The sequence below is a fragment of the Poecilia mexicana genome, unplaced genomic scaffold (assembly GCF_051168715.1).
Source record: "Poecilia mexicana isolate PSO_F unplaced genomic scaffold, ASM5116871v1 scaffold_2, whole genome shotgun sequence".
In the NCBI taxonomy this organism is placed as follows: Eukaryota; Metazoa; Chordata; class Actinopteri; order Cyprinodontiformes; family Poeciliidae; genus Poecilia; species Poecilia mexicana.
This window is the reverse complement of record NW_028263371.1, coordinates 10,914,471-10,934,294: the sequence shown is the minus strand read 5'-3', so window position 1 is coordinate 10,934,294 and position 19,824 is coordinate 10,914,471. Positions and strand designations below refer to the sequence as shown.

The 19,824-nt window shown below is 35.5% G+C and overlaps 3 protein-coding genes across 3 annotated transcripts; 1 reads left to right on the top strand and 2 right to left on the bottom strand.

The window, feature by feature from the left end:
* Window positions 1–3,046: 3,046 nt before the first annotated feature.
* LOC106925599 (CD209 antigen-like protein A) lies at window positions 3,047–7,373 on the top strand. Its single transcript, XM_015000045.2, has 6 exons — window positions 3,047–3,215; window positions 3,303–3,404; window positions 3,601–3,777; window positions 4,055–4,197; window positions 5,076–5,179; window positions 6,405–7,373. The coding sequence occupies exons 1-6, from the start codon at window positions 3,146–3,148 to the stop codon at window positions 6,559–6,561; spliced, it is 753 nt and encodes a 250-aa protein (XP_014855531.2). The 5' UTR covers window positions 3,047–3,145; the 3' UTR covers window positions 6,562–7,373.
* Window positions 7,374–7,813: 440 nt separating this feature from the next.
* On the bottom strand, window positions 7,814–11,952 carry LOC148160398 (C-type lectin domain family 10 member A-like). Its single transcript, XM_088010642.1, has 8 exons — window positions 11,858–11,952; window positions 11,688–11,780; window positions 11,374–11,508; window positions 11,093–11,260; window positions 10,785–10,862; window positions 9,944–10,083; window positions 9,485–9,579; window positions 7,814–8,264 (listed from the first exon to the last, which is right to left on the bottom strand). The coding sequence occupies exons 1-8, from the start codon at window positions 11,925–11,927 to the stop codon at window positions 8,099–8,101; spliced, it is 945 nt and encodes a 314-aa protein (XP_087866768.1). The 5' UTR covers window positions 11,928–11,952; the 3' UTR covers window positions 7,814–8,098.
* Window positions 11,953–15,286: 3,334 nt separating this feature from the next.
* LOC106925598 (perlucin-like protein) lies at window positions 15,287–17,926 on the bottom strand. The gene is made up of 6 exons (XM_015000044.2): window positions 17,822–17,926; window positions 17,623–17,724; window positions 17,383–17,517; window positions 17,170–17,312; window positions 16,835–16,938; window positions 15,287–16,586 (listed from the first exon to the last, which is right to left on the bottom strand). The coding sequence occupies exons 1-6, from the start codon at window positions 17,889–17,891 to the stop codon at window positions 16,433–16,435; spliced, it is 708 nt and encodes a 235-aa protein (XP_014855530.2). The 5' UTR covers window positions 17,892–17,926; the 3' UTR covers window positions 15,287–16,432.
* Between the last annotated feature and the right edge of the window lie 1,898 nt (window positions 17,927–19,824).

The window sequence follows — 19,824 nt, the reverse complement described above, 5'->3', positions numbered from 1 at the left end:
TATGTTAGTTTCTTATTTTGGTTAGATCAGTTTTGTTTCAGTTCTTGGCATTTTGAAATAATCAGAACCCCTGAAGAAAACACAAATGATTTTAAAAGTTTAAAAATATCTCTAAGCTCACATTTCTGTCTCTAAATGACTGAAGGAACAAGAACAAAGGAACCAATTTATTAACAGGTCAAATTAAAACAGAGAGTAAAACATGGTGACTCTACGAACCGCTCCAAACTGGTCCAGATAAAAACATCAGCAGCAGGAGGAAGAAATGCATTAATTTATTTCTTCCAACTTTTTAAGCTAAAGTTAAATGAATATATTTTATTAAGCTTTTCTGCTTTTCTCTAATAATATACTTTAATTACTTTTAGCTCATGATGTAGGCAGCCTGGCAGCCGATCTCTCCGACACCAAAGACAAGCTGACGGACAGAGGGGTCTGTGTCAAATAAGAAATATCTGTAGTAAAACAAAGTAAACCGACGTATTGTAAGAATATTAATGTAGCACTTTAGACTGTAATAACCAATGTTGAAAATGTCCTGCAGAGACCACTGTCTGGACAAAATACCTGAACTTATTTTGAGAAAAGGAAAAGAGGAACCGCAGCCTCCTGGTTATTATTATCGGTGAGTCACTAGCAGATTATTTTACTGCTCTGTGAAGCTCCAGAGTTTTCAAGAACATACAACAGATTTACTCTCTAAAAAGTGTCAGTTCATATTATGGACTTATTTATATTAATCTCATTTAATTCATTTGGTTTAGTGATGACAACTCACTTTTTTGTGTTCAATTAACTTAAAAGTTACAAATCTAAGCAACGTCCATTAACTTAAACATTTTACTTTGACTTGAAACAATTGAGTTCAATGGCAGTTTTGTATCCTATGTCTGACAAACTCAATTCATTAAGTTCATCCAACTCATTTTACTACCTTTTTATAACTTAATTCATTAAGTGTGTTTAACATGACAAATTTAAGTCACTCTTACTCAAATCATTTGTTTTCTAATCAATAATTAGAATCTCTTTAACTCTACAGAAAGTCAACTCAGATGTTTAAGTTCACTTCCAGCCTGATGACCTTAGCTTCCCTCTCTGTCATTGCCCACTTTCCTACAACTACTCTCAAATAAAGGCCTAAGAACCCTGGTAAAAAAAAAAAGATCATTTATTAGTTTCCTTCTTTATTTGAAGTAAACTAAATGATTTGAGTAAGACTGACTTAAATTTGTCATTTTAAGCACACTTAATGAATTCAGTTAAAATCTTAATAAACTGAACTGGATGAACTTAATGAATTGAGTTAAATGATCATAATATATTGAGTTGGATAGACATAAAAACTTGACTTGGTTAAACTTAATAAATTAAGTGGGATAAACCTAATTGAATTACTTGTTACTGATTGAAGCAATTCATTTAGGTTGGTTCAAGTAATTTCTTTTTAGTTGCCAATCCTGCTACAGTCGAATCTTTGTGTTCTGTCATTTTTAACTTTTGTAACTAATAAAAATAAACTCTCCGTCCAATCTACTCATTTATGAGGTTTTACCACATCAAATATTTCTTCTTACACCAAAGAATGAAGCTGATTATTAGCAAGAATTATGACTACTATTAAATCATTTAACAGCTTGAAAATATTTATGTGGCAATGTATTTCAAGAAAGCTTGAAATACATGTAAAATTCAAACGGTGGATCAAGGAAATGACGTGATCTGCCTACAGTATGAGTTATAAACGCACCTCACACAATCTTAAATTAATAGACTGCTTAAAACGTGTCTCTCCTCCAACTCCCTGAGTCACATCTATGTCTGCCAGTCCTGCAACAGTCTGGTCTTCAGCTTGAAAATATCTATGTGGCAGTATATTTTAAGGAAGCTGTGTGATTGAAGCGTTACTTTCAGTTTGGGGGTTCTTCAAGGACGTGTGCTCAGTCCTTTGCTCTTTAATCTACTTCATCTACTCCACATGATGCATTGCCAAACTCAGCAATGAACAACTCATGCACTTCATCAGCAATTCGACAGGAGTGGGACTCAGGAGAAGTAATGATGGAACATCTTGCAGGGGAAAATGACAGGCAAACACTGTAATCAAAAGAGAGGAATATGGGAGAGACAATTTAGTCTCTGTTCCCTTTTCTGATAAAAATTTCATGTTGAGATTTCAAAAATAAGTCCTACATGACCCTTCACAACCGAGTGGCCTGCATAAAACTAATGCTGAGTTGCTTCAGTAACTGCTAAACATGCATTTTCTCTGCTTGCCATCTGGACTAAACACTTTCATTTTAATATACATTTTAGTATGTTGAAATACTAAAATGTAAAGAGGAATGAAGAGGAATTTATAGATTTCAAGACATCATTTTAAAAAATATTAAATGTAACAACCAGTTGAAACTGGGAATTTGACAGTTTAGTTAGAACATTCTTATTCTGCAGCAGATTTGCTGTTTTTCACTTAAACATGGTTTATGTAGATGCAAATGAGTTATGTTGTGTATCACAGGAACATTAAATGTGCATCTAATGTACAGTCTCTCATGACTAATTTTAAGGCGATATTATAATTAATACCTCAGTCAAGATGATAGAAGTATAAAATCACACACATGAACCAGGAATACACTGTTTTTGTACCACAATAACATGCTTGAAAATATATTTAGGTAATATAAATAGGTAATAAATTTTTTATTTATTTCATTCACAAAAACTGTTTTTGTCTGAACAATGTTCAGACACACATTCAGCAGGTTGTGGGGGACCACTGCTCCTTGCGGGGACATTTTCTTGGTCCACAGGAGGAGAAATGCTGTTTTTGCATCCGGGGTTAAGTATGCGATGGCTAAGGTGAGGGTCAGGCTGCAGAAAATGAATGGAAACCAATGCAAAGTCCCCACAAGTCATGAAAACAGATATGTGTGTTGGGGAACTTGTGAATAACTGAATGTAGTTTAACGCGCTTTGGGGGTTTGGACTTGATAAAGTGCTGAATAAGTACAAGTCACTTACCATATTTATCTTTCTCAGAACTTGTAACTTCCTTCTCATGTCAAACTCAGTTTCACAATACTCATAAACTTCTGGTTTTGCTGCAGATTCAACCAAAAGGTCAGCATCTGTCAAAGCAATGGAGGAAATCTATATGAACGCTGATCCTGTGAAAACGGTCTGCCAAATTCCCGTTACAAAAAATGAAGGTAAGAACAACACGAGAAAGAGAAGCATGCATATATTTTATTATGTGGTAGAAATGAATGTCATTGAAATGTATTTCCTTTTTGAAGGTTCTGGCAGATCCAAGAAGAGGCTCTATGTGGGTGTTATCATCTCTCTGGGGATCCTGAATGTTTTCCTGCTGATTGGACTCATCAGCCTTGGTGTTTTCTGTGAGTTTTGTTGTCATATGTTTAACTGTCATCAGCTTGTTCTTTATTTTTAAAGGCAGAAATTATTCTGTCATCAAAATCTAGAGTGGTTTAACTATTCTCAGCTTTACAACCAACTTTTTAAGCTAAAGTTAAATGAATAGTTCTTATTAAGCTTTTCTGCTTTTCTCTAATAATATACTTTAATTACTTTTAGCTCACGATGTAGGCAGCCTGGCAGCCGATCTCACCGACACCAAAGACAAGCTGACGGATCGTCTCCAGGTCAGCAATGACCGGCTTTCTGACATGACCGAAGAAAGAGACCGTCTGAACGCAACCCTCACGGAAATGTCTAACGAGATGAGCCGGCTCCAGAGTTTGTTGAAGAAAAGTAAGTCTTTAGGAGTTTGTGAGAAAAACTTATTTTATAAAGACAGATCTTTATAATGCAGGCTTTAGTTCCTTCCTGCAGGGTTTCACTTATTGCTTTCTTTTCCGTCTGCTGGTATTTTATGTCTTTTTAACTGTTACTGGATCCTCCAAATAATCTGTTTATTGTTCCAATTTTAATGACTTGACAAATGGGTGATTAAGCAATGTTGACTTCCTATTACCGTCATAATTAGTAAGCAGTGTTAAAAAAAGCTAAATTTTATTTTTGTTTTTAGATAAAACCTGTCCTGCAGGATGGAGGATGTTCAGCTGTTCTTGTTATTTCCTCTCTACATCGTCTGGCTCCTGGGATGAAGGCAGAGCGGACTGCAGGAAGAGAGGAGGAGATCTGGTGGTGATAAATGGCGATGATGAACAGGTGATGCTGTCTTTTAGTGAGAGATTATTCATTTATGTTTATAAATTAGATTAATATTTTTCTTTAATAGTTTAATATGAATATTGTGGAACAAGATGTTTCCATATTGCCCCTAACCTTTTAGTACAATCTACATACTTCACCATTGTGTTATACTATTACATATACCACAATACCGCTGCCTATTTAGTGCATATTACCGTTTTGAAAAGGTTCAGTTTTAAATGTTTCTTATAAATATATAATACAGTGAAAATGCACACATAAAATTTTAATAGTTTAATGTGAACATTTTAATTTTGAACAATACTGTCGTGAAAAAAATGTCTGTCCCCTAGGGACTTCTTCTTTTCTGCTTATACGTCAAACATATTGATACCACATTAAGATAAACTGAGTAGATATTAACCTTAGCATTTCTGACTTTATTTATGAAAGGAAAAAGATGTGCACACCAACCTTGAAGTCTGTGACAAAACAATTGTTCTCCAAACCTAAAAACCAGGTTGTGTATCTGTGTTTTTTCATCACTGTGGAGGAATTTAAGCCCAATCTGGTTTGGTGAATTGTTTTAATTAAACCACACTGTGTCATATTTGGTTTCGAATTCTTTATCCACCCACACTGAAACACATTGTGTGTTTAGCTGTGTATTTTTATTTTTTCCATAAAGTAAAAAAATACGGAACTGGCTTGAAAGAAAAGGAATCTTTCAGATTAAAGATTCATTTTTTTTATGAAGACAATGAGAAAAATTTGAATGTTTTATTTTTTAGGTGAATAAATTCTGAAATTTTAATAGAATTTTTTTTTTGACATAACATAAAACAGATAACTGCTGTACTGAAACATTACTATTTTTTCTATAATGTTGACAGAATTTACTTTCTACAATCACCAATAAACAAACATGGATTGGTTTGAATGATAAAGAAACTGAGGGATCCTGGAAGTGGGTCGATGGCACTCCGCTGTCCCAGCTGTGAGTTTTCCACTTTTTTCCTTATTCATTGCTGATAGCAAATGTAAAACTACACTTAAAAAAAGGTAACACTTTATTTGAAGAGGGTTGAATAAGACTGACATGACACCTTCATAAACATGACATAACACCTGTCATGAACATGAATAAGCCTTCATGAATATTTATGACTGTTGCCATAAAGTGTCATTCGGTAAATTATGACACTTTTAATACAATGTTGACGTTATTCAAAATGTCTTTGTTATGACAGCTTGACATTAACCAGGAAATCATTACTGTTTAAACTTTACCTTTAATAAAATAAAGTTACCTAATTTTTAAAGTGAAACCAGTAATACTTTTATAACAAATTTATATCAAACTACGGCCCGCGGGCCGGATCCGGCCCGCCACCTCATTTGGTCCGGCCCCCTGAACAATACCGGATCAGGCCCGCTTTCTCATACCAGAGAGCATTCAGTGTTTTTTTTTTCATATATTGTATTTTCCGGTTTATATGTAGATTTTTCTTCAACCAGCAGGGGGCTTTTGAGCAAATGTGAAACTTACTTTCCCTCAATGGAATATATACTCGTCAGTCCCAGTCACCGTTTCGCTGACGGTTTTTTTCCATTTGCATTCTGGGTAAAAATCATCGTCGACCGTAATCCTACCCCCCGCTCGACAGTTTCAAAGACCCCCCCGGCTCGACAGGGAACACTTATGTGGCCCTCGCAGGAAAAAGTTTGGGGACCCCTGCTTTATGACAACAGTCATAAATATTCATGAAGGCTTATTCATGTTCATGACAGGTGTTATGTCATGTTTATGACGGTGTCATGACAGTCTTATTCAACCCCCTTCAAATAAAGTGTTACCCAAAAAATATATAGGTGTTAAGGTTTTTCACATTAGGAAAATGAGTAAAACATTTATTCTTCTAATAAGCTCATCTTATCCAGTCCTAAATATGTTCATATTTATTTAGAAATTGAAAACAAACTAAGGAACACATGCAGGACCCCGTTACTAAAAAGAATATATGAAAAAACATCATTTTTATAACAACTGAAAGCTACCTTGTGTGTGGGGTTGGTATTGCTTTAAATGGCATTGTTTAGAAAACACATAATACCTCACCAGGTGGCTCTACATGGCCCCTTACAGAACTTAAAATGTCAAATTTCTTATCATTTAATAACATTGCTATATATAAGCTGTGAAATGATTTTCTTGTTTGCAGACTTTCCAAATACTGGGCGGCCCATCAGCCTGATAATGGCGGTGGAGACCCACAGTGGGGGGAAGAGGACTGTGCACATACCAGGAATAGTTTGTCATGGAATGATCTTAAATGTTCTGCTTCTCTTCATTGGCTCTGTGAAAAGGATCCAGTCTAATGCTGGGAGTGTGTGAGGAATTGCTTCACACTTGAGACTAAGCTTAGTTTGCTCTGCTGTATGTATAACCGCATTGTTGTCTGTGACTGCCCTCTAGTGGTGGCTGTGAATATAAACATGAAGGCCTGATTGTACGGTGGCCCTGAGGTGCAACAACTGTGTGCACCAATGCTCAAAATCCAAAGTGTGGCGCTAAACACAGCAAATAAAAACAAACAGATCATTAATAGAAGAAAAAAATAAGTATAACAGTGGGGAGATTCTGTTTTTGACCTCTTTGGATTACTTCTCAGGAACAACAAGGACAAAAAAAAAAAAAAAAAAAAGAAAAGAAAAAAAACCCTGCATTGTGTACTTATTGAGAAATCATGTTATTTAATCCTTTCTTCTTCTTTTGTAATAAGACAGTAAACAAACTATATCATTCTCACCATGAGACACATCTCTGAATGGAGGGCAGCAGTTCATCTTAGTCAGTTCATCTTAGTGAATATGAACACTTTCCTGTCCACACAGTCTGACTCACATTTACCTACGTTCAGGCCTCAACATTTGATCGTATGATCAGTTTTCACTAATGTGTGTTCAGCAAACTTACAACCAGCAGAACAGCAGGTACTAAAGGCTTCTTGTTGTTACATGCGAGAACAAAAGCTCCTATCTGCTACGTTTACCACAGCTTATTGTACTGGTTACTGTCCATTGTGATGATGGCATTGGAAAGAGTTGGATGGATTGTATTAACTTGACAAGTTAGACCTGCATGTTGTCATTTTTGTAGCTTTTAAAGGCAATTAAATAGTAAACTTTCAGATCCTGGAGGTCTCATTTTTTTTGTGTGTACTTTCCCTAGCCCCTGTGCCTCTCTCTCTTTCTCTTTTCTTCAGTCTGTAGTCAATTAGCTAATCAGCCCAGGTCCATTGTTTCAGCATTCAGCCTCCCACTACTTTAGCACCTCTTTCTCAGTCACTCCTCTCTGGTTCCTTCTGTACTTCCCTGGTTTTCTCGCATTCTCCTCGTGTCTTCTGACTTGCTTTTGTTATGGATGATTTTTGTTCTATTCTAGCTTCCTGTGTTTTTGTAAGTTTGTTTTTCTCATACTTTTTTTTATTAAATCCTCAAAATTGTCTGCTGCCCCTGCCTCTCTGTATTTGGGTCCACTGTAAAATACACACAACATGACACACACAACTTCAGAGGGTGCGTGGTTCAGGAGAAGATCCGAAATGACAACGAGAAGGTACAGTTGATCTTCCTTAACTTTTTAATCTTTGCTAAAAATGGTGGTCAGCAAGCTCAACATAGTTTCACACACTAACACTAAACATACCTGCAAATCCTCATTCAAAACACCTCTAACACTTTAGCATCTCCTAATTTTAAACTGAATTAGTAAAGTAAGCAAAGTGCAAATACTTCCTATATGCTGGTGGAGACAACAAGCACATCAACACAGTTCATTGTTTGAAAACAGGTGAGCTAAAGAGTAATGTCTGCTTGGTTGCTGCAGAATAAAATGAAATTATTTTAAAAAAAATTATGGAGTAAAAATTGTGGGTATTTTTTCACATATCCACCACCTGATAGCTGTACATAAGAAATCGTTCCAAGGTGCGCCGGCGTACGTTGAGCAGTACACACAGTCCTCCTCACCCCAGTCTAGGTCTCCGCCGCCGTTATCAGGTTGATTTTTGCTCCAGAACCTGACAGAGTTTAAAAGCATAGAATCACATTAGAATTAATTAGAAACGTTTTAAGTTTACAATCTTAAATCAAAAAGTCTTTGGACGGTAAAACAGAGGGGAGACAAAAGGTTTTAGGTTTGAGATGGTGTTGTGATTGTGGTTGTAAAGATAGTGAATTAGGCAGATGAACAAAGTATTAACACAGATTCAAAGCATTTAAAACATTTTTATGATATCAGTTTTATCTGCTTAATAAATCTTTAGACTTGTGCATGTTAGTTTGAAGTTAAATTTCAAACTAACCTCAGGTGCCTCCTTACATTCAACATGAATCTCACTGCTGAATCATGACCCAAAAACACTTCGGACTCCTGCGTTTGTGAATATTAGAAGTTCATAAAAAGAACATTAAAAAAAATATATTTCTGGTGTCTTTAGAACCGATTCAACACTCCAGGACTGAGAAAAGACAGTTTAGCTGAGTACAACGCTACTCTAATGATAATAACGATAACAGTCTGGCATGTCGTGATCCAATCTCAGACTTTGATGCAGCTAGTTCTCGGCAGTTTGAACCCCTGAAGAAAACACAAATGATTTTAAAAGTTTTTAAAAAAATCTCTAAGCTCACATTTCTGTCTCTAAATGATTGAAGGAACAAGAACAAAGGAACCAATTTATCAACAGGTCAAATTAAAACAGAGAGTAAAACATGGTGACTCTAAGAACCGCTCCAAACTGGTCCAGATCAAAACATCAGCAGGAGGAAGAAGTAAATTTGTGTCAAGTAAGAAATAGTTGTAGTAAAACTAAATAAAGCTACGTTGCATTGTAAATGATGTATTGTAAGAATATTAATGTAGCACTTTAGACTGAAATAACCCATGTTGAAAATGTCCTGCAGAGAGCACTGTCTGGACAAAATACCTGAATTTATTTTGAGAAAAGGAAAAGAGGAACCGCAGCCTCCTGGTTATTATTATCGGTGAGTCACTAGCAGATAATTTTACTGCTCTGTGAAGCTCCAGAGTTTTCAAGAACATACAACAGATTTTATTTTTTAGCATCAGACTGGGAGTCAATACCAATCAATATTAAATAACTGATAGCTATTGTGGTAAATCAGTTAATAAATGTAACAACACGGTACTAAAAATAAAAGTGAAAGGTTTCGAGACTGTGACTTATTTGAATGCAATACAATAATTAATTTAATCTAATGTTTTACGGATCCTTACGTGAAACTCAGAGCGGTTCCATCAACCCACATCCAGGATCCCTTGGTTTCTCTCAAACCAATCCAGGCGTCCTTCTTGAATTCAGAAAGAAAATTCTGTAAAATGTCGACATAAAAAGGTTTCTTTTAGTTTTGTTAAACAATGCAATGTGATTTTTAATCAGTTTAATCTCAAATTGTTTTTCTAAGTTGTTTGCTCCATTATCTAATTTTAAAAATCACACCACCGGCGGCTCCACATATTATAGCTAAATACTCATTTAAATGCTCCAGAGGAAACTTTCACAACAAAAAAGGCAGGCTGTCTTTTTGTCAGTGGAAAATCTAGTTGTTGATGGTTTTACCTTTATATAATACTATGCAGAAAATACAAGACATCATGCCTGTTGACTGTATTACATAACGTAATAAGCATAATTAAAATTTTTCTTAGTGGTGTCCCTCTAAAATCTCTCATCACCTGCTCCTCAGGATTATTTATCACCACCAGATCTCCTCCTCTTCTTATGCAGTCCGCTCTGCCTTCGTCCCAGGAGCCTTCACCAAAGACACGGTAACAAGAACAATTGAACTTCAGCCACTCGTCAGGACACGTTGCGTCTGGAAGAAGAGAATCGAGTTTGGATGTTTTTAAATGCTTATGAAGATCAATTTTTAATTTTTCTGCAAAACGTTCAGACTCTTTATATTTGGACCATAATGGGGCCACCAATAGTAAACCAATAATAACTGTGTTGAAAGAGATTAAAAGAGATTTGTTAAAGCATTGAGCAAAAGAAAAATAGTTATAACAAGAAAAGGTTATTGTCCTAACAATATGTTTGTCATGTTTTTATATTAAACTTATTATGATCTTATTATGATACACATATTTCTCACATGATAAAAAAAATCTTTACATGTTAGTATTATATTTATATTGTAGAAACTTGATCATTTATTATGCAAACATCAAAAGGATATTGCTAGAACAATTTTTTTTTTTACTGTAAAACATCTCATGTATAGGAACGCCATAAATTCCTACATAAAAACACATTTAGATTTATCATATGTGTGAGTATGCCAAATAGTTTGGCCACATTTATTTTTAGGTGTGTCAAGGTGCAACAAAACTTCCCTCTTCACCAGCCGCTTCATCCATCTCCTCCCAGGAATCCCACTTTAGCCATTTTTATCAAGAAAAACTAAAGACTTACTTTCAAACAAATGACAAAGCTGCAGCAACTCTTTAGTCGTTTCACCAAGCTTAGCGTTCAGCAGGTCTTTGTCTTTGGACAGGAAAGGAAGTTTTTTCTCACTTTCTTGGCGACACCAAGTCAGATTGACTAAGAGTGCAGAGAGATCATTATTTTCTGTCAAATTACACATGGAGTCACCTGGAAACAGGTCAAGAGAAAAACTTGAGACATTAAAATTATTAAACAGCACATGGGATTAAAATATGGATACTTGGCATGTAACATTATACCTGTTAGAATTTTGGATTTTGTTTCAAATATGTTGTTAAAAATTGTACAAAGATACCCATAGCTTCCAATGAATTTTTACTATTTTAGATTACAAACAAATCAGACAAATGAAAAAATGACAAATGATTAGGGCTTACTCTGCAGAGACAATCCCTCATCGATTCCCTCTTTAAGAGACTCAATTAGCCGGACCTTCAGCTCGTCTCTTTCTTTGGTTATGTTGAAAAGAGATTCATTGCAGGCGAGGAGACGATCAGTCAGATCACTCTGGAGTTCATCATTTGAATTACATTTGGAGTCAATATCTGAAAATAAATTTAAAAAGGCATAATATAAGAAAGATGATATCAGGAGAGCTTTGAATTTTATTGACAAAGACAAAACTGATCAATAGAAGAGGTTTAGATTGAGGGCTCACTCTGAGCAGACATGCTTTGCTCTTTAGATTTCTCATCCAGCTTTATTTTCAGACTGTCTCTTTCTGAAATTGTGGATTCATGAGTCTTTTTCAAGGCCTGGAGATCCTCAGTCAGTCGACGTTTGGCGTCTTTGTCTATAATACATCAACATATTCAGACAGTTTTACTGTACATGTTGAGATGTTGAGTGTATTTGTGTTTCAATTTAGGTTGTAAAAGAAAAAAAAGGAAACAAACAAGCACTGGATTAATAACGGCCGTAGGTAAGTACACAAAACAGTTGTAGTAGTTTTAGGTTTCTAAGCAGACTCACACTGAGCGTTGGTGACCAGCAGTCCGATGAGCAGGCAGATACTGAACACTCCGAAGAACAGAATGACACTCAGATGGAAACGACTCTCTGAACCTGAACAGAGGGAAGATTACAGCCAAGACAGCAGACAACAGAAACATCATCAGGTTGTTGGTCTGAACTAAACTCACCTCTGCAGTTTCTTAAAGAAGCAGAGTTGGAAAGTCTGCTGTGTTGAACATGCATGTGGTTTTTCTCCATCGTGACCCGTTGGCTGCAGGCTGTGCAGCACCAACAACTAACGTAACATGAAGGATTGGTTGCAAAGTGTCTTACTGTGCATTAGACACACCCTTAGACATGATAAGTTGCCCAATCAGACAGAAATCAGATGGACGTTTTGGTTTGCAGTTTCATATGCAAAACAGTTGTTTGTTTTTTTTTGCATGTTGTTTTTTTTCCAAGAACCCCCAATAAAAAGTCAACATCCTGCTTTCTCTGAGGTTTGGTAAACCACTGTATACAAGCTATTTCACTGCAGTCCCAAACCCTGATAGATGTTCAGTGATTTTTAATTACTTTATCTTCTGTCATTTAATGTTTTTCAGATCACGTCATAAATGTTGCTTTTTGAGCTTTTACAGCCTACTTCACTTTGGTTTGGATATTTTCTTCCCTTCAAGTTGAAAACATCACCTCAAAACTGCTTGTCATATTTACTCAAGTTATCTTTGTCTGATATCAAAATTACTTTGAGGATTTTAAAAATTTATTATGACAAAAAAATTCAGAAAAAAAAAATCAGTGAGGGGGAAATATACTCAAAATAATGCACAAAAACTATGAACAAAATGATAAGTCTGCAAAAATGGATTGAAGTTTTTTTCTGGAAAAAGTAAGTTATAATTTGCAAGCCAAAAACTACGGAGCCCGTCTGGTGACATGGGAGAAAAAACAAGTGACCTTGAGTTATTAAGTCAACATCACAAAGTGTCAGAATATTGTTGATGATTTATAACTTTGTTGTTGCAACTTTTCTATAAATGTCAGCAATTTCAGCTAAAGAACAAATCATGCAAAAAAAACTGACAATCAGACTTAGTTTTTGGTTATTTATTTATATTTTCACATATTGTACCATGAGGTGGCTTGCTGTCAATGTTTGGATTTCCTCAGGATGTTGTTTTCTTTAAAAGAATAAAATCTGCTGCTGGTTTTATAGGAGCTTTCATAATCCTGTTAGGTGTTTGTGTTTTTCTTTTCTTCCTCCACTGACCCCTTGATGGACTGCTGACCCAACTCTCTCATTTGTTGGTATTAGTCCATCTTATGCTCACATTAAATGTTTATTATTCTTAAAGGTTTATTGCTTTAGCAACAATAGATCATCCTGCTGACAACAAACCTAATGATAAATACATCCTGGAGTAAAGAATAACCTCGATATTGATTAATAAAATTCTTTCCTACATGCTTGCAAACAAAAGAAGAGAGAAACATTTATCTAACATCCACTGTAATTGCAAATGCGGATGTCAGAAAAATGTTTCTTATCTCCTAATTTCTTTGTTTTCATTGTTTGTCAGGCAGTGCAACGTTTCTGATGGTTCACACAAACAAAAAACAAACAAACTATGAACCAACAGGAAACATTTTTGCTTGTCTGTTGATTTATCTTTGCATTAATCTACCACAGACTTTTAAACTCTTAGAGTAAGTGCTGTGAGAAGAAACATATGAGCCTCGACTGATTTTCCATTTTCTTTTCTTCCCTACAATGATTACTGCCCCCAATTTCCTGTGTTCATGGGAAAACAGCAAATGATCAGTTACATGAATTAGCATGTAGCTCTGTCACTGAAAGGTCACAATGAACTGTTGAACTTTTAATGTTTGAACCACTGAGAGGAACATTACCACAAGGCTTTAATTTATGTTAATAAATTATCAGTCAGTTCAGTAAAAAAAGAAAAAAAAATCTGATTCTTGATTTTTTTAAAAACATATTCCCTACCTCAAGATTCAATTATAAGAGAAATAACTGAAAAATAATGGTCATTACCTTTCAACAAGTTATAAATTGCATTTAAAGACTAATAAACGCATGAAACAAAATAAATTTAATTTGTATATTAAGTAAGTACACATTAATTCAGATTTAAAAATATATATATCAAAAAAGGGGGAAACTATGAAATATTGAGTTCAAGTTAAAAAAATATTACTTTTTAATGTAATTCAGTTCTATCACACAAAATATTACAAAAATGTGTTTAACCTTAAGCTGTCTTTTTCTGCTAAATGGTATTTATTTAACTCTTCTTAACCTGCTGCAAGCCTTGTTAGGTCTGTACATGATGGTGGATCAAATCCATGATATCAAACTCCATGGTTTGTGCTGCAAACATCATCACTGCTGAGGTTTTTATGTTGTTTGTTCACTCGTGTTTTCTTTCCTCGCTGAGTGACCTTTCAGCAGGTCAGTACAGACCTCGTTTCACTGTGACGCCCGTCTCTTATCAACTTACAGAGTCTTTTGTTTTTGTTCTGACATTAATGTCTGACATTAGTGTGACAAGTTAAGTTTATTTCTGAAGCTTCACCAAGAAGGAAGTTCAAAATGCTTTACACCATAAAGACATAATACAGTAATGAATCATAAAATACAGAGAAGCATTACATTTTGTGCATAATAATCTTCATGTAGAACTAACTGGTGTCTTTGTATGTGATCATTTAATGCTTCAGTAAGTGTCTTGTTCACGTTGCAAACTTGTAGCTAAAAACATCACAGAGGAAACTATGTTCATGAGTTTGACAGAGATCAGAGATCGCCATCTGGTGGAGTCTGTAGTGACTGCACTGAGGAAATGACATGAAAACTGATGCATGGCTAGATGTGACTAGAGATGCCAGACACGAATAAACAAGTGAAGCTAAAGAAAATCACCACTTTATGCAAAAAAACATATTCTGCGTGTATCAGTTGGTGTTTTATTAAATTTAAATATTAAGTAATTTATTCATGGTGAGTATTATCCTGTTGGTTTTAAAGATGAAGAGCATTCTTGTTAAAGAAGTAAAACTTAAAAATATGCAGACAATTTACTCTTACTCCATCTAACCCAGGCTGTATTTTGCTTAACGTTATGCTCATCCTCAAGCAATGTACTGTGTTTGCGAAACACATAATGTATATCACCCCAAATCCTTACTTATAACTTTACACTCTAAAAAGAAAAACAAAACTGTGGTGAACATCATTTTAAGTGGTAAACTAAAAATAAACTTTTATTGAATTAAAATATTTAAATTATGAGACTGTTACATGCAAACATAAAGTGGGTCTTTGAGTGATGAGAAACTCCTAAAAATGTTCCTGCTCTTTAGGATTGAAGGATAAATGAATATCTTACCCTGTTTGCAGTTTCTTTGAGTTATTTAATATGTATGCTCTCATTTGTCACCATCGTCCCAAACCATCTCTCTGCCTCTACCAGAAGCTGTTTGGCTTTGACAGAGAGGTTTAGGCAAGTTTTTCATAGACGATCAACACACCCAACTCTGGAGCACAAAGTGTATTTTTCTTACAAATGTGGCACCACTGAAAGCAAAACATGCAAGGTTTCCCCATGGTATATTTATTGATATGAAGCAACAGCATAACAGAGAAAATTAAGCACCAAACACAAATGTTCTCACATTTTATGTTAAGTTTATATCAGCTCTCAAAATAGCAAATCTTTAAAGGGATAAAGTCCAGCTGACAGTAAAAACTGAACAGAAAATGTTTTACAAAAGGCTTCATGTCCTACATAAATTTTATTTTATGTAGGTGTTTTCTTACAGTACCAACTTTGGTGTAAAAATAGAGAGTTTGGATATTTCATGAATTGGAATTAACAACATCATTTCTCACAGTTGAAATTAAACAATATGGAATAGAAATGGATGTCATTTTTAATTTGTTTAGTTATGCAGTATTATGAAAGTAATAAAATCACTATTTTGTGTTTTTTTGTATTTTACTGTCACACTACATAAATACAGTCAAATAGCACAACTTTCTATTTCATTTCTTCTTTAACTGTAGTATCTTCAGTGCTTTCCTGGCTCCACTATTTAACAGGTTAAGGTTGTTTACTGACAGCAGTGTTGGTTGTATTGAACTAGAATGCTGGCAGCTACCAGCTGTTGTATGGTTTGCTGTGTACAGAAAGTCTGGACTCCGAAAAAATATTGCTTACTGGAGGCATGAACTCTGTTGACGTTTTAAACTTTACCCAGTTGTTAACATTTGGCAGTGACTCATGTAATGTGCCAGTTTGATGCTATGAAGCTCACCAGAAATTGTCTGCACTGTAAACACTGCTAAGAGAGAAATGCTGAGCCAAACAAGATGGCTGTTAAAGTTAATTCACTATTTGGAAGCTTGGCCAACACAGACTGAACATCTTCATTCACTTCCTCTGCAGCCATTGCTAAAACTACAAGCAGACTTTAATGTTAAAGCAGCTCAGAAAATCAATGTCATTATTCACAAGTTCTTCTGTTCTCCGATTGCCTCAATAGAAATTCTACCAGAGAAATCCAGCTCAGTGGGAGAAAGCACAGACAGAGTAGTGAATGGAGATGAGAATCGAGTTGAATTGTGTAGGAAGTTGATGCCCAGGCTAGGTAGCTACAGTAACTCCACTTTCAACAGATGGCAGTGTGTTTCTGTAAAATCCCAGCAGCATTTATAAGAAAGCTCAACACTGATCCAACTAAGTTGGCACTTTTTCACAGAGCCAGTGCATTGATGTATTACATGAAAGATCATTCCACTTTGTTTCTTCATTGGTGATGGTATATGCACAGTCCTCCTCTCCCCAACGTGACTCTCCATTACCATTATCAGGTTGTTTGTTTGCCCAGTGCCTGGAAGATATGTGAACAAAGATTGTATAGTTTATCTCTGTGATGACCTACACTGCCAATATAAATTGTTGATGTTGCTCCCCTGGAGGCAAAGCAAAGATTTTTAAGTTATGTTGTGCTAAAAAAAAGATTTCTGCATATTTTAATCTAAATATATTTTTGCAAAAACAAAAGAGAGAGAACACTTCCAGTTTTAATGTTTAAAACTGGGTCAAAAATAAGCTAAAGCCTCTGAAAGAAAATCTTACTTGAAATTTAGAGACGTTCCATCGACCCACTTCCAGGAACCCTCAGTTTCTTTGTCGTTCAAACCAATCCAAGCTGGTTTGTCAGTAAATTTAGACACAAATGTCTGTTAAAACATAGAAAACATGGTTTTTAATTATGAATCAGGACACAGGAGCTGCAGATTATTAATTTTATGTTCTCAGCAGTTCCATTGACATTAACATCTGTGGATTGTATTAAAAGGCAGAGGAATCATCAAAATATGGTAACATTTCTTTAGATAAAAGCATAAAACAAAATCACATTCCTTTTTAAATACAACTCAGTATTTTTACCACATTAAAGACAACGTCACCTGTTCTTCATTGTTGTCTATCACCACCAGATCTCCCCCTTTGTTCTTGCAGTCCTCTCTGCCTTCATCCCAGGAGTCAGTCTTTGTAGAGACGAGATAACAAGAAAAGCTGAACATCCTCCACCCTGCAGGACACGTTCTGTCTAAAAGAAACACCCAAAGATAAGAATTTCATTTTCATTGCTTTGGTCTTATAAATACCTGAAGACTTACTTTTCTTCAACAAAGTCTGAAGCCTGCTCATCTCGTTAGACATTTCCGTGAGGTTTGCAGAAAGCCGGTCATTGCTGTCCTGGAGGTTGTCTTTGGTTTCTGTGAGATCTGCTGCCAAGCTGCCTAAAGCATGAGCTGAAATAAATAACGGTACAGTGGTTTGAAAGTTATTTCTTTTTTGCTTTTATTTTGCATGTTTGTCTCACACACATAAGTTAAACATATGACAACAAAACATACAACGAACACCAAGGCTGATGAGTCCAATCAGCAGGAAAACATTCAGGAACCCAATAGAGATGATAACACCCACATAGCGCCTCTTATTACAGCTGCCAGAACCTGCCAGAAAGGTAATACATTTCAATACCATTCATTTCTACGGCATTAAAATGCCGTAAAAATACATTTGTGTTTTTCTCTCTCAGGTCAGTCTTACCTTTGTTGTTTGTAACAGGAATTTGACAGACAGGTTGAACAAAATCAACATTGGCATAAATTTCCTCCATTTTTTCAACAGACTATTTTATTGACTGATTTCAGCAAAAACAGAAGTATGAGGACTGCAAAGCTAGGTTTTATATACGAGGAAGTAACAAGGTTTAAGAATGACACACATAGTGTTATGTAAGGAGTTGTTTTGAGTTTTTTTTATTTTCTAGTCTCTTTCTTTTATTATATCAGTCTTGCTTCTGTTTATTTTAGTTCAGTTCTTCTGAGTAATTTTAGTTTATTTATAATCTCTAGTTATTCCTTGTTACTCTAGTTTAATCATGTTTCTTAGGTCTAGTTATTCTATCGTGTTAGTTTTAACTTGTACTCCCCTATGTACCTTCCCTTGCCCCCCGTGCAACTTTCTTTCTTTCTCCACAGCCTGCTGTCTGCTCTCTCCTCTCACACCTGTAATCAGAGCCAATCAGTCCAGGTCCATTGTTCCACAATCACTCTCCCAGTACTCCTCGTTAGACATTTCTGTTGTAGCAAGCATTTTGGTCTTACTACAAACTCACTCATCACGTCATCTTGTACAAGGATGCATGGGCGGAAATCCCAGGACTGCAAGGGGGGGTCCAGAAAAGTCTAGAATTCCCCCCACCACCCCATAAAATAAATATTTGTCTATAAACAATATCAATATGACAGACAAAAGAAACAAAGAAGGAAATAAATCCACCATTCATCTAAGAAAATAAATAAGAATTAATTTTTCGGTGCACTGTCAGCCTAGAAAAAAGCATTTAAAGTAGTAAACATCATACTAAGTGTAAACTAAAATAAAAACACCTTTATTTTAAATTAAAATATTAATTTGTGAAATTATGAAATTGTTGCATGCAAAAATAAGGGGGGACTTTGGATTGCACACCTAAAAATAGGTTTATGTTATGTCCTGGTGTAATGAAGACTGAAGCTGGTGTGTTAATGGATCAACAGTCACTCCAGGATGTCGGGTTGGGACAGATGATGTATATGTCCAGGTGAGTTAATGAAATGAGAGAATGTCCAAGTCCAGAATTGAGCTTCACGTGACTTTAATTAGCTCTTGAGGTTCCTCCATACACATAGGGTGTGTGTGTGTGTGTGTGTGGTTTTCTATAAAGATAAATAAATACAAATTATAAGTACTTGTCTGTAAATACTTCTTTCACAAAGACAACCAAACTATCCATTTCCCCCCTCTTCCCTTCTTCCCTCCTTGTATTTATGGTTGTTTTCTGCTTGGTAGTGATGACCAAATTAAGCCTTGACTTCTATACATTTTTCAGATTTTCCAACATTTTTATGGTGAAAGTAGCTGCATTTACCCATTGCTTGTTCAAATAAATGGATGGAAAAAATGCAAAGTGAGGCTGGCCTGTTCCTCACCTCTGCTGGTGTTGTGTCACACAACAAATGTTGCAAGCGGTTCATGGTCATTGCTGTCTCTTTATTTCGTAAAAAAACAAAAAAACATGTCTGACCACACATGCTCTACATGTTGACATTTCAATCTGTTTGACATATTTAATAAATGTGTTTGACACATTTAGTGCTTCTGCTCGGCCATAAATGTGCAGTGAAAATGAAGCAGAAGGTACCGTGCTGCACTGATCTCATTAAAGCAGCCAGACTTTTAAAAATGAAGACAAGCAAGGATGACTTGCAAAAAATGTTGCCCATTTCAGCTTCATCTTTTTACTTTTTGTTTTTGAATAGTTTTGTTTGCAAGTGATTAGTGTTAATTGTGTTTCATACTTAACTCAGGAGCACTTCAGTGGGATTTTGTGGGGTCATCTGTATAGATTGTCCTACACAGACCCCTAGTCTGGTTTTGCACACTAGCATTCAGTTTCATTATTTTTTTCAAGAGTTATGTAATTCAGTGGGCACCGTGGTTTGACTCCTTGTTTCTCCATGCCTGAGTCAGCATTTCATCTCAGTAGATGCGGTCGTGTATTGCGA

Excerpts from the sequence above, each read along its gene's own strand:
- LOC106925599 (XM_015000045.2), top strand. The coding sequence starts at position 3,146 with ATGGAGGAAATCTATATGAACGCTGATCCTGTGAAAACGGTCTGCCAA. Across the intron at positions 3,405-3,600 it reads CATCAGCCTTGGTGTTTTCT|CTCACGATGTAGGCAGCCTG; the intron begins GTGAGTTTTGTT and ends AATTACTTTTAG. Across the intron at positions 5,180-6,404 it reads GGCACTCCGCTGTCCCAGCT|ACTTTCCAAATACTGGGCGG; the intron begins GTGAGTTTTCCA and ends TCTTGTTTGCAG.
- LOC148160398 (XM_088010642.1), bottom strand. The coding sequence starts at position 11,927 with ATGGAGAAAAACCACATGCATGTTCAACACAGCAGACTTTCCAACTCT. Across the intron at positions 11,781-11,857 it reads TTCTTTAAGAAACTGCAGAG|GTTCAGAGAGTCGTTTCCAT; the intron begins GTGAGTTTAGTT and ends CCCTCTGTTCAG. Across the intron at positions 11,261-11,373 it reads GCAAAGCATGTCTGCTCAGA|ATATTGACTCCAAATGTAAT; the intron begins GTGAGCCCTCAA and ends ATTTATTTTCAG.
- LOC106925598 (XM_015000044.2), bottom strand. The coding sequence starts at position 17,891 with ATGGAGGAAATTTATGCCAATGTTGATTTTGTTCAACCTGTCTGTCAA. Across the intron at positions 17,725-17,821 it reads TCCTGTTACAAACAACAAAG|GTTCTGGCAGCTGTAATAAG; the intron begins GTAAGACTGACC and ends CCTTTCTGGCAG. Across the intron at positions 16,939-17,169 it reads TAGACAACAATGAAGAACAG|ACATTTGTGTCTAAATTTAC; the intron begins GTGACGTTGTCT and ends ATGTTTTAACAG.